This window comes from Eptesicus fuscus, chromosome 22 (assembly GCF_027574615.1).
Source record: "Eptesicus fuscus isolate TK198812 chromosome 22, DD_ASM_mEF_20220401, whole genome shotgun sequence".
Taxonomy (NCBI): Eukaryota; Metazoa; Chordata; class Mammalia; order Chiroptera; family Vespertilionidae; genus Eptesicus; species Eptesicus fuscus.
The window spans coordinates 8,545,399-8,558,941 of record NC_072494.1 but is presented as its reverse complement, the minus strand read 5'-3'; the positions used below and the strand labels follow the sequence as shown (position 1 = coordinate 8,558,941).

General features: G+C 41.0%; 1 protein-coding gene across 3 annotated transcripts in view; it reads right to left on the bottom strand.

Moving 5' to 3' along the window:
• The window catches only part of HIPK1 (homeodomain interacting protein kinase 1), a 46,388-nt gene that overhangs the window by 28,220 nt on the left and 4,625 nt on the right, over positions 1-13,543 (bottom strand). For all 3 annotated transcript variants that reach the window (XM_008147187.3, XM_054712331.1, XM_028154092.2), the window contains exons 2-3: positions 7,755-8,829; positions 319-442 (exon numbers count right to left, since the gene is read on the bottom strand). In XM_008147187.3, the coding sequence (XP_008145409.2) occupies positions 319-442; positions 7,755-8,827 (1,197 nt within the window). In that variant the 5' untranslated portion in view covers positions 8,828-8,829. The remainder of the gene's footprint in view (positions 1-318; positions 443-7,754; positions 8,830-13,543) is intronic.

Sequence of the window (13,543 nt, the reverse complement as noted above, 5' to 3'; positions counted from 1 at the left end):
GCGTTTGTTTCAGCATGCCGAGAGCGCTCCCTTCAGTGTGTGTCATGTATGAAAGGAAGTATCAGGTGTGAATGAGCCAAAATTCACTCTTAAAATCTCAATTCCTCATCCTTACTTTGCTTTCCTGTCTTAACTCACAAGATGCCTTTGTTAACCAAAGTGAATACTCTAATAAATCATTACAGATCTGGGAAAATACCAATCTAACATAACATAAAATAAAATTCCCTTTTAATTGAAGAATTGCAAACGTAACTTCAGACTAAGAAGCAGGTGGAGAAAATGCTATTCGTTAAAAAATTGAATACACACTCTTACCTGGTCGTATTCCGAAGCACCAGGATAAAGAGGCCATCCCAGGAACAGCTCAGCTATCACACAGCCCAGGGACCACATATCAATAGCTTCACAAAATGGCAATCCAAGAATAATTTCAGGGGCTCTAGCAAAAATAAAAATTGTTGATAAAAAGATACACGTTATTTGGGAAAATGAACAGTATTGACTAAGTTCTGTTTTAGTATCAACTAAAGATACACTGATTTAATGAAACTGAAAACGATCTTTGGTATAAAATCCGTCATTTGAAATTCTTGGGGCCACATGTTTTGGAATTCAGAATTTCTTTAATTTCAGAAAGATATTATGATGAACATACTATATATTGCATAATAATCCCAAAGGAGTTTAGGGAAGTGCTCAGAATCAAACACATTAACCCTTTGCACTCGCTTGCTCTTTTCTCGATTCCTTTATTCTACTCAGGATTTAATTTTTTAAATACCCCAGATTTTACAAAGCGCGGCAGTAGAATAAAAAACTGAAGTTTCTTTTTATACAAACTTATTTATTTGGATTTTTTTATATTTCAAATTATTGATACATTCAAAGAGTATAAAAAGAGCTGCTACGGATGTTAACCGTGTCGAGTCACACTCGACATCCGAGTGCAAAAGGTTAATATTTCTGCGACAAAACATATGAGTAGTCATACTAAGTCAGCCTTCCAATTGCCTTACACTGGTTCAAGTCAGATCTTTCCAATCAATGATTTTATACCAAATTTAGAAAAAGATTTTTAGTTTTTAGAGCTTTCTGAATTTTGAAATCATAAATAAGGAATCGGAGAATTATTCTTTTAGCACCTCTTTAACTGTGGAAAAACCAATTAAATGGCGTGGTCAATAAATCCCTCTTTGGGACAGAAATGCGTTCTACAGAGATACAATGGCCGACAGCACCGACTAGAGCCAGCCTACCTGGGTGCAGAGCCTCAATTCCATTATTTAGTAGCTGCAGACAATCTTAATCTTAATCTCTGTGCCTCAAGTTCTTCATTCATAAAATGAAAACAAGAGGTACCCACTGCATAGGGTGTTATAAGGTTTAAATAAATAAGCAATTAATAATAAGTATTAAAGGTCTTGGACAGTAAGCTCTTGTACTCGGCACATGTAAAGTACTGTATAAGTGTTAGATATAATAATAACTATTAATACTATATGATCATTATTTTTAAACTTTGAGTTATTTTCATTTCCATTAATGCTCCAAGTGAGAAACCAGGAGCCTTAAAGAGAAGACTAAGGCAATCCCATATACTTAGAGCTTACATATAGGAACACATTCAAGGAAAATTGTGTATCCTCATTTATAGAGGAGGAAACCGAGGCAAATTATTAAGTAATTTGCCCAAAATCACATAAGTGACAGAGCTAGAATTTGAATTCTGACAATCTAGCTATGGAGTTGAGTATATTATACTGTGTAAAAGTTAAGTACATACCTATCTATAAAAATCTATCTGGCATGGTGGTATACCATGGCATTTTTCAAAGTGTGTCTAAACTTAAAAGATCAATAAATGGGTTCAGAACAGGCATGATAATAATAGGTAACACTATTATCAATAATACTAATAGGTGACACTCACACAGTGCTTACTATGTGCCATGCACTATTCCAAGTTCTTTATAAATGTGGTCATTATAATCCTTACAACAATCCTATGAAAATATTATTGCTTTTAAGCCATCAATTCTAAGATGCAATTTCTTTTACATTTTAACATCTCTGAAACTAAGAAAATTCTTGCACACCATGGTGTATTTTAGTTTAATGGCAGTGCTTTTGCTTTCTCGTTGGTACATAAATAATGTTTCACCTTATAACCAAGGTATCTTAGATTCTACGTCATACAGTATCATTTGCATTTTACAGATGGGAGAAACTGGGCACCGAGGGGTTAAGTGAGTTGCCCAAGGCCACACAATGACTAGGTGATGGAGTCCAGGCAGGCCTGAGCCAAGGTCTGAGCTCTTAAACACTTTAGCACCTTCTCCAAATAACTTCCTTTCTTCTTACAAGTCATGGCATTTGAATCTGTAAGGACACCAGATCCAGATCCCTCATTTACGGGGAGAAAAATGGAAAAGCAGATCTTTCCAATAGAAAGCATCTAACAGACCGCGTCTCCTTGTGGAGCGCCCACATTCCCAAATTGTACCTTCAAGTAATGTGAGCTTCCTCGGTGTGTGTGGAGGGGGGCGAGGGGCAGAGATTGAGTGGGGGAGGGTATCAAGGTATTTCCCTAAATAAGAATATCCTCCCCAAGTTATTTTCTAAGAAAACAGGGTAAATTAGAGGGCTCTATAGAGTCTAGAAGCTTTCCTGATCTTGCAGAGAAAACAGCAAAAGATCCAGGCCTGTTGAGACTTATACTGTGTGACAGCTGTGAGTGGAACCTTTAATCGACCGTTTTTGTGCTATTTGATGTGAATGAACTGTGGTTTTGTCAGCCAAAGAAACAACCATCAGAAGTGCCATTCCTGTTGCAGGTGGCTAGAGCCACATTACTGATGGAATTTCAGAGTTCAATTAAATCCCAGCCACTCCGGCATGTTTTAAGACAGCACAAGTTTGAGGGTACGAGGACCCAGAGACATAAAAGCTTTTCTAAAATTGAAAAGGAACAAAATTTTACTTTCAGTGAGTAGAATTATTAATTTCCAAGTTCATGACAGTGCCAAAAATAGCTGGCAGGGAGAAGGCAAATGGCTTTGTGCCAAAGTAAAAACTGGGCTTAGAGCATTCCTAAGCATCAACTGAAGAGCACGGACTGATTCTGCCATTCCCACTATAACAGGATATTTTAAAACCCAAAGGGTCCCAGGAAGAGGCCAGCACCCAATAACTTACTTCTCTAAAAAGGTAGCAGTGATATGTGATAAAACTTAAGCTTTCAGAGAAACTAAGAACAACACTAATTCCAGCCCTCAAACCCTATTAAACAAACAAACTAAAAAACCCAAAAGCCTTTGGAATTGGCTGGAATCGGTTTTTCGTTTGGTCTCACCCTGCCTCTGGAGTAATAAAAGCAGCTAAGGATTTCCAGCAAAGCTCACTCAAAACAGTAAGCTCTACCATCTACCATACAAAAAGGTATCAAAAGAGAAAAAATGAAGGCAGTCAAAATAAAATAAAAAGAAGGCTGTTCAGTCTACTGAAGCACTTTTCACTATCGTTACTCCTAGAAATGTTAGACTTACCTAGACACTGAACAGAAAGGAATCATTAGAGCATGTTCATCTCTAAAGACTGAATGTTTTCAACTCGGAATTCAGATGATAATTCTTGCTAATATTTTCATTACTGTATCATCTTGCCCCTTGGCCTCCAGTATTTCTCAATCCCTTAATATAAACTCTAGACTCTGAAATTCTGGTTCTACTTCATCTGTGAAATAAGGAGGCTGAGTTAGATAATTACTCTCCTAGATCGCTTTCCAGCTCTGATGTTCTAACAGCTGGGCAGTAAAAAAGATTACCTATTAAAGCACAGGAAAGAGGGGGAAAAACAAAACTGGCAGTATTCACTTTAGTACAAAAATGGCGTTAATTGCACTTCAGACATGGTGGTCTCCTCTTTGAAGATACATCCCATCCTCAAAGAACAAATACTAAGCGGGCTCTAATTACCAAAACCAGGTGGCAGAAATAGCAATGCCTGCCTTTTGATTTCCCAATCTCAAACTTCTTTAAACTGAAGAATTCCTCCAAGGTCGTAAAGCTTTATTTCACCTGAACCGAGAGCAAGCTGAGGTCAGAATCACCTCACAGCCATCATTCTCCGCTCATGTTCATGAACACACTTGTTTCTTCCTGTCCATTGCAGAGGCATCAGCCTTACTAGATCAGAGATGTTACATAAAGGCAAACTTCCTGCATCTGTGGCTTAGATTAAGCTGCAGTTTCACTGTCAGATAAAACCGGTTTGTTTGTCCAAAGATAAGGTGAAAATACGCTTTCCTTCTGTAGACCTTATCCTTCCAGACAGAACAAATTAAGTGACCTCGGCTTTCCATGAAGGCCGGCTGGTTTGTTCAGAATGTGAAAGCACTGAGCATGGAAACCTTGGTGCATAAAACTCAACCACCAAAGACAGCAACTTTTCTTGGGATTAGCCTCCATTTAGAGTGAGCAGGAAATGAAGTATATTATTTCCACTGCCTGAGTTATTTAGCCTTGCCATGGCCAACAGACACCATGGTGGCAAAAATGTATGTCGACTGGTAATAGTTTGGCGTGCTATTAGCAATGTAAACTAAGAAGGAGGGTTTGAGGACGGCAGCCTGGGAGGCAGAATGTTTCACTGGCCAAAAGAAGTTCACTGAGGTTTTCTGAAAAGTGGGTGAGGACCTAATGGACTCTAATAAGGCAACAAAGCAACATGAAGTCACTGTGGGGTACAACAGTGACGGAGAAGGAATGCCCGAGGCTATTCCATGTGCTTAGGCTCAGTATCAAGTATTCCCGTGACACAATAGAACATTCACGTTAAATCCTAAACACAGTGTAGAACTGGATATTGAACCTCAGGATGCACCAGCATTCCTCAGTAATATACAGAATGAACTCCTGTTTTTAAGAGATAAACTTAGCTCCATTTAAAATTACTCATATAGTCAATAACTAAATGCCACGGATTTACAAGACTTTGTTGAAGAGTAATTACCAGTGGATTTAAAATTCTGCAAATCATATTTTCTATAAAAACAAAACAACCAAATTACTCAAATGACAGCTTAAATTAAAAGAAGAAAAGGGGCAAAGACCAGCAACATAACACTAAAAATTATTTAAATTTCATACTAGAGAAAGCTAAATAGCCAGAACTGTTTAATCCCTCAAATCTCCTTTACCTTTTATGAGAAAATTCCATAAAAAATTATTTCATTGCCTAGCTGGTTTGGCTCAGTGGATAGAGCGTCGGCTTGAGGACTGAAGAGTGTCGGGTTCAATTCCAGTCAAGGGCACATGCCCAGTTAGGGCTCAATCCCCAGTAGGGGGCATGCAGGAGGCAGCCAATCAATGACTCTCCCATCATTGATGTTTCTATCTCTCTCTCTCCTTCTCCCTTCCTTTCTGAAATCAATAATAATATATTTAAAAGCAAAAAAAATTTTTTTTTTCATGAATAATTCTTATCTCAACTGCTCTTTTTCAATCTTAAAAGGGCTTCAGACCTTGTCCTTGTCTTTGTCAGGGCAGACAAACAGTAAAACACCTGCAGGCACTGACAAGATAAAAGATCAAGAAAGCCCTCACCCCTCAGCTGTGCTCTCCTTACTTCCCCAAGTGCTCAAAATAAGACACACAACTGAATTCTTCAGTGCACCTGTGAATGTGCTGTACACATGTGTGTGTGTGGGTGGTGGTGGGATTGCTCAAAGGAGAATATTAGAAGCAAAAATAATTGGAACCTAACTGTCCCAAGTCATGAAAAAATAAATGGAGGTAAGAGTCTCAAAATTAGTCAAGTTGCCTAGAGCAACATGAAACTAGAAATCAAAGGCTCTAGGAATTTCTTTATCTCACTCAAGTAAGAAATGCCATAGTTTTATAGAACTATAAAAGAAAAAAAAATAGATGAGAGTGGACTGGAAGACAATATTGTTAAAATGGCAATACTAACCAAAGTGATTTACAGATTCAGTGCAACACCTATCCAAAGTCAATGAGGTTTTTTTGCAGAAAGAGAAAAACGATCCTAAAATTCGTAAGGATCTTGAGAGATTCCTTGAGATAACCGAACAATCTTGAAAGAGAATAAAGCTGGAGGTCACCTACTTCCTGATTTCAAAACCTACTACAAAGCTACAAGTAAAACAGTGTGGTACTGGCATAAAGACAGACATATAGACCAATGGAGAAGAACAGAGCCCCAAAATAAACCCTCATATATACAGTTGAAGGATTTTGACAAGAGTGTCAAGACCATTCAATGGAGAAAGGATAGTCTCTTCAGCAAATGGTGCTGGGAAAATTGAATATCCACATGCAAAAGAATGAAACTAGACCCTAACTTTATACCACATACAAAAATTAACTCAAAATGGATCAAAGAGCTAAATATAAGAGCTACAACTATAAAACTCTTATAATAAAACACAGAAGAAAAGCTTCATAACATTGGTTTGGCAATGATTTCTTGGATGTGATACCAATAGTACAAGCAACAAAAGAAAAACAGACAAATTGGACTTCATCACAGTTTAAAAATTTTGTGCAAAAAAACACACAAACAGTGAAAAATCAACCCCATGGATGGGAGAAAAAAAACCTGCAAATCACATATCTGATAAGGAATTATTAACACCCAGAATATATAAAGAACTCTTACAACTCAACAAAAAACAACCCAAATTAAAAAATGAACAAAGGACTTGAACAGACATTTCTCCAAAGACATACAGATGGCCTTAAATAAGTACATAAAAAGACGTTCAACATTACTAATCATTTGGGAAATGCAAATCAAAACCACAATGAGGTATCATTTCATGCATACAAGGATGACTGTTATCAAAAACAAATAAACAAAAACCACAGAAAATAACAACTGTTGGTAAGGATGTGGAGAAATTAGAATCCGCATGCACTTCTGGTGGGAATGCAAAATCGTGCAGCAGCTGTGGAACACAGTTTGGTGGTTTCTCCAAGAGTTCAACATAGCACTACCATATGACCCAGCCATTCTATTCTAGCTCTAAACCCAAAAGAACTGAAAACAGACACTTAAGCAATTGAATACCAATGTTCCTCACAGCATTATTCATAACTAGAGGCCCGATGCACGAAAATTCGTGCAAGAGTAGGCCTTCCTTTCCCCAGCTGCTGGCACTGGCTTCCCTCCGGCCGCCAGCAGGAAGCTCCGGCCCTGCCTTCGTCTGGAAGGATGTCTGGAATGATGTCTGGTCTAATTAGCATATTACCCTTTTATTATTATAGATAGCCAAAAATGTAAAAATAAACAAGTGTCCACCGCCAAATGAGTGGATAAACAAGATATGGTCTGTACATACAGTGGGATATTATTCAGGGGCATCTGTGAATTTTGTATCTGCAAGGTCCTGGAAGTAATCCCCTACAGAACAACGTAAGTTTTGGGGGGAGTCAAAAGTTATATGCAGGTTCCCCCTAACTGCCATGCTGTTCAAGGGTCAACTATATAATTCAACTAGGAACAAGCTTCAGAATCAGACAATTAATTTTTCTAGTGTGAAAAAAGACTTCAGATATAAAATAATGTTGCTTATAGGAATACCACACACTTAAAATAAACTAAAACATTATCCTGTTTCAATCTTGGAATCTGTAAATACATTCGTCGTTCTATGTAGCCTTATATAATATATATTAACTATAAAGACAGATCTCGAGTCTAAGACAAGGTTTTTAGCATTGGCCACTTGCCTGTAGTAGCGTGACTGTAAGTAGGTTGAGCACACAGCCTTGGAAACGTGACTGGCAGAACCAAAGTCAATGACCTTCACTCGGTAGGGTTGGCGCACTGGATCGACCAGCATTATGTTTTCTGGCTTAAGGTCGGCGTGGATCAGACCAAGGCTCTTGAGCTTCATCAGGGCTGTGGCCACCTGCTGCAGGATGGGTCTGATGTACTTGAGTGGCAGTGGACTAAACTTGTTCTGCTTTAGAAAATCATACAAGTTCTGCTCCAGCATCTCAAACACAAGGCAGGTGTGATTCTTATGCTGAAAGCACTCGTAAGAACGGACAAAATTATACTCGTCGGCATTTTCACTGCTTAGGCGGGAAAGGATGCTCACTTCGATCTGTCCTTGTCTGGCGTAGGAGGGGTGGTTCTTCAGGATTTTGATGGCCACGATTTCCTTGGTGCTCCGCTTCCAGCACTTCGCCACCTGTCCGAATGTCCCCCGGCCGAGGAACTCCAGGACTTCATAGCTGTTGGTCATCGAGCAAAGGATCTCATGCTGGACCAGCTGGTAATCCCCTTCTCCGCTGGAACTGCTACTCTTCGTGGTCACCGTGGTGGTCGTGGCAGCAGCACCCACCACAGTCCTGTTTTGCAGCATGAGAGGGGGATGTTCTTCGATGATCTGCACGCTACCGTTGCTGTCGACTTCCTCACTTTTTCTTTTCAGTCCGCATTTTTGATATGGCTCCAGCAGAGAAACGTTGCTCCTGTGCGTCAGGGTCTGGCTGCTTTGGAAGGTTGATGTGGCCGCACTGGCTGAGCTGTCAGCGGCCGTGACAACAATGTGCTCCACGGCAGGGGCTGGGAGGAGAAGGCCCTGGTCATAGGCGGGGATGTTGAAGTTTGCTACCTGGTGAGAGGAGTTGGCTTGCCCTTGTGTGGCTGGGAGGGTTTTGCTGTGGGTATAGTATTTGTCGTTGCTGCTCTGTCCAGAAACATCCCAGCCAGAGGGCTCTATCTTCAGTTTCTTCGCACTGCAGAAGGCACTCGACGACACTGATGGGGGGGAAAACTGCAGCTGTGATGCCATACCTGCACGGAGACAGGAAGAGTCAGACCCTGTGTTCACAACATCTGGTTTAGAAAAACCGCCAGGAAATATATCTGGCTGGGCTTTATTTGATACATTTTCCCAAATACGTTTCCGATTATAGAAGGACAAACCTCTTTTGTTTACTTACTAACCAACTGAGCTACCCATCCAAGGCCCCCAATTCTTATTTCTAAATAACCACTCTGCACTGCAACTTGGATATCTTACAGACACCTCAAATTCAACATGTCCAAGATTAAACTCAGGAGCCTGCACCCCACCCCAGTTTTCTATCTCGGTTATGAGACATCACCATACACCCAGCACCTCAAGGCAAAAATCAGGGAGACAATGAGTCTGTTTCTCCATCTATAAAATACTGGCAGCAATATCTACCCGGTGGGGTTATTGTGAGAATCTAAAGGTTTAGTACATGTAATAGTGCCTGGGACTCACTCACTATTATTACCCTGACTCATCCTCTCCCTTATCCCCCACATCTAATCTATAACCAAATCTTCCATTCTACCTCCCAAGTGTATCTCAAATCGGCCGTTTTTCTCTACCCCGGTTGGAACTATTCTAGTTCACTGGAACTTCCAGTAGCCTCCAAACTAATCTTGAAACTTGAATGGGGAGGGAGAGGCAGGGGGAGGGGGATGGATTGGGAGGGAGTCCTATGCAAATTGAAAGACTGCTCTTTTCGTTTTTTTGAGAAAGAAAGTCATCAGGATGCTGCAAAGTCTTCTCTCTCCTCCTGCCTCCCAGGTTTCCACAGCTTTGGGGATAAAGTCCAAAATCCTCAACCTGCCCTAAAGCTCTCCGGCTGCTGTGCCTCCACAATCTTCCCACCTTGATTCCTCCACTCCAGCCATACCACCCTTCTTTCCGTTTTCAGATGGCTCTCTAATTCAACATAGATTCTCTGCTGGGAAAACTGTTCACACACACACACACACACACACACACACACTCCCGCAACAATCACCATCACCACTCCCCCGCCCCATACCATAAACTCCCATAGCACCCTGTTCCTCCCTTATAACTTGAAATTATTTACTACATTCCCAGCTACAGTGTAAGTTCCGTGAGGGCAGGTACCATAACTGTCTTGTGCGTTGCTTGTATTGCCAGAACCTACCACAGACTCTGGCAATTGACAGACACTCAGTATTTGCTGGGTGATGTGACCCCTGACTACCAAAGGCGTAGCTACTCCCTACCATTCATATTAAACTGCAGGATTGTCTGTCGATGCTTGTTTTGTTTGTTAATGTCCCTCCGTTTTAGTTGTGCAGCCCTAGCAAAAGGGGCGAAGTCTCCACTCCAGTACACACAGTATAATTTTACTAGTCGTAAGAGAATAAACACGCACAACTAGAAAGGAAGGAAGTGTGACAAAGGATGTTACAGAACATAAAAAAGCAGTGTGTACATTTCTTCATGCCTGAATGCAATTGAAAACCATCTGCACTGGACAAGACAGCTGGAACGAACAAACCCTCCAGTTTCTAAAAATGTGGTCTGGATCTACTTCAAACAAGAGTTTCCATAATTTATATGAATCTTGAAGAGAGGAAAAGTGTAAATTAAAGGCTAGAGTCAGTGCAATTTAACTCCAAGGCTATAAATTTACAAATCAACTTGTTCTACCTATATCGCTGACATAATACCAAATTATAATAACAGAAAAGTCTGTACTAGTGCCTTTACAAAATGTACCTATTAAAATATATGCAAAAACATTTGTCATCATAAAATTGAGCAAGAAATGGAGAAAATTGCCCTAGCCGGTTTGGCTCAGTGGATAAAGCATCGGCCTGCGGATTGAAGGGTCCCGGTTCGATTCTGGCCAAGGGCACGTGCCCGGGGTTGTGGGCTCGATCCCCAGTAGGGGGCGTGCAGGAGGCAGCCCATCAATGATTCTCTCTCATCATTGATGTTTATATCTCTCCCTCTTCCTTCCTCTTTGAAATCAATAAAGAAATATATTATAAAAAAAAAAAAGAAATGGAGAAAATTTGAGAAATTTGCCTTTCATTGTATATCTGTTGAGTTACTAAAAGAATTTAGTAAATGAATTAGAATACACAGTTTGCAATTTGTAGCTATGTCTAGGAATATGAGGCCTTAATATTAAAAACAATTCATAAAATGTAAATAGCAAATTCTTAAAAGCATGTTCATAACTAGACACTTTTAAAAAATATTGCATTCACCAGAGTAATGTTACTGACCACTCTGCACCCAATAAACAAAATAGCAGGTACGGATGGCTTCTGTCTTCATATTCAGCACTGCAAAAGGCACAAGTTCTAGAAAGTGTTTTGGAAAGTCCAAGTACATAAGTGAATATAATTCTTCCTCAGTGAGACAAATTTAAGTTCCCCCACAGGAAAAGAACAGCCAGAATTTCACTGGCCTTCCCCACAGCCAGGGTGGACGGTGCGCTTACGTCAGTATCGTGGCACCAGGACTTATAGTGTGGCTGAGCCTCATGCTGACCTCATCGAGCGCCAGGAGAGAAGAAAGACAGAACCAAAGATGCCTACAAAAATCAATACTCTTATTTATGGAACACTCTGAAATTCAGCTAAAAACAGCCATTTGTAGACACAGGATAAAGGTACCATGTTCCATGAAATTTGCCTTTGCAAATGGGCAGGCAATTTTCTACCTAGGCTGAGACCTCCCAAACCAAAACATGGAACAGACTGCACGTTGTGGGAAACCTATCGTGTATCAGCCGCCTCTGTTAAGGAAATTACAGCTGACCCTTGAACAATGCAGGGGCTAAGGGCACTGACCCCCTGCACAGTCGAAAACCCTCCAAAACTTAACTACAGTACAAATATTTTCAATTCACATGAGAACAGCTCCCAATAAACTAGAAGTTATTTCTCTGACTTCCTGAAAATGTGGCACTTCGACTCCAGCAATCAACTAGTCTTTTCATTTCGAACCTGACTTTCCAAGGATTTAACCATCTAAACATAATGACAAACTTGCCCACTGCATCAATCCCCAACTAGAACGAAAAGGCAAAAAGCTACTGGTCCCTGTACTTACTACTAAAAAAAGAAATGAGTCTTGCTAGAATCCAAGGCTTCAGAAACAGGAAAATCACCCCACTCCCTGCAATGGTCACATCTACCCAATATTTGCTAGGTGCCGCACACTAAGGTCACTTCATATGGATAATCCTATATAATAAAGAGCTAATATGCTAATTAGATTGAACAACAGAAGGACCGTCCAGACAACCATCCGGACGAAGCCAGAGCTGCGAGGGCCAGCCGAGGCTGTGAGGGGCTGTGAGGGCTGGCCGGGGCAGCCGGGGCTGCTAGGGCTGAGCCCCTTGCACGAATTTTGTGCATCGGGCCTCTAGTCTTACTATAAAGAATTAAGCCCTAGCCTGCTCAGTGGATAGACCACCAGCCTGTGGACTGAAGGGCCCCAGGTTCAATTCCGGTCAAGGGCACATGCAGGGTTGCGGGTTCAGTCCCCAGAAGGGGGCATGCAGGAGGCAGCCAATCAATGACTCTCATCACTGATGTTTCTATCTCTCCCTCCCTGTCCCTTCCTCTCTGAAATCAATAAAAATATTTTTTTTAAAATTCAAATATCCTAACTAGGAATAGAACAACTGGGTATGACAACCAAGGTAATTATTTTGCCTTTAGTCTTCAGTACCTTCCATCTCTTCCCTGACACACCAATAACAAATTTCTACTGCTTTCGCTTAGTGTCCTCTTTGCCTCTTTGGTATAATTTAACACTTGGTGACCTCAATAACCTAAAATCAGTACTGTGTATTGTTTCTTCCTCTAGCACTTGTCCTCAGCTGACATGTACACAGATGTACATATTCCCCAGCACACGATATATAAAGAGTATTCACATCATTAAAGTAGGTAAACAAGAATACATGTTCTGTAAAAATAAAGCAAGACAAGTTTGGCAAGAAAACTCTTTTCATCAGAACACCATCTCTCTACTCCACCCTTTTTTCTCTACCCCTACTGCACAATTCAATAGTCTAACCTGTCTCCCCAATCTGAACTCTCAAAGCCCCCTTTTTATGCCTCCTTCTCCCAATTCACTCTTCACCTGACAAATTTGCTTATCTGTCCCCCAATTAAAACCTTCAAATAAAAGCCCAAAGCCTCTAGCTGGGATCTCCAGGCCTTGTAAGATCTGGACCCTGATTAGTTTTGTAGCCTCATTTCTCCACCCTTTCCCCAGGTTCTCTCTTCCAGAAGTACCACATTTCTCTGAGTTCCTAGAGTAGGCCTTGCCTTCTGCTGCCCTAGTTCCTTCACACATCACGTCCCCTCTCTGAACTTCATTTCCCCCTTAGCCTCCTTTTTTCTAACTTCTACCTATCCTTTTCCTCTCCCCTCACAGCTCACTTTTTCAGTGTGGCACAGGCTGTTGGTTGGGATTAAACCCTCCATTCTCCTCCATCCCAGGCTAGACTATGGTTCCCAGTCCCTCTCTCTAATAGGAAGTGGTGTGTGTGGGTGGGTGGGGGGAGGCTTTGTGTTCCTTACCCTCTCCACCAGCAGGAACTCATGAAGACCCAGCTTCTACCATGAACCCACACTCAAGGATGGCAGAGCAACAAGATGGAGAGAACCAGGGTCCCTGAATGGTCATGTAGAGCGGAGCCACCTCCCCACCAGGAATGATCACTGCAACCTGGAACAT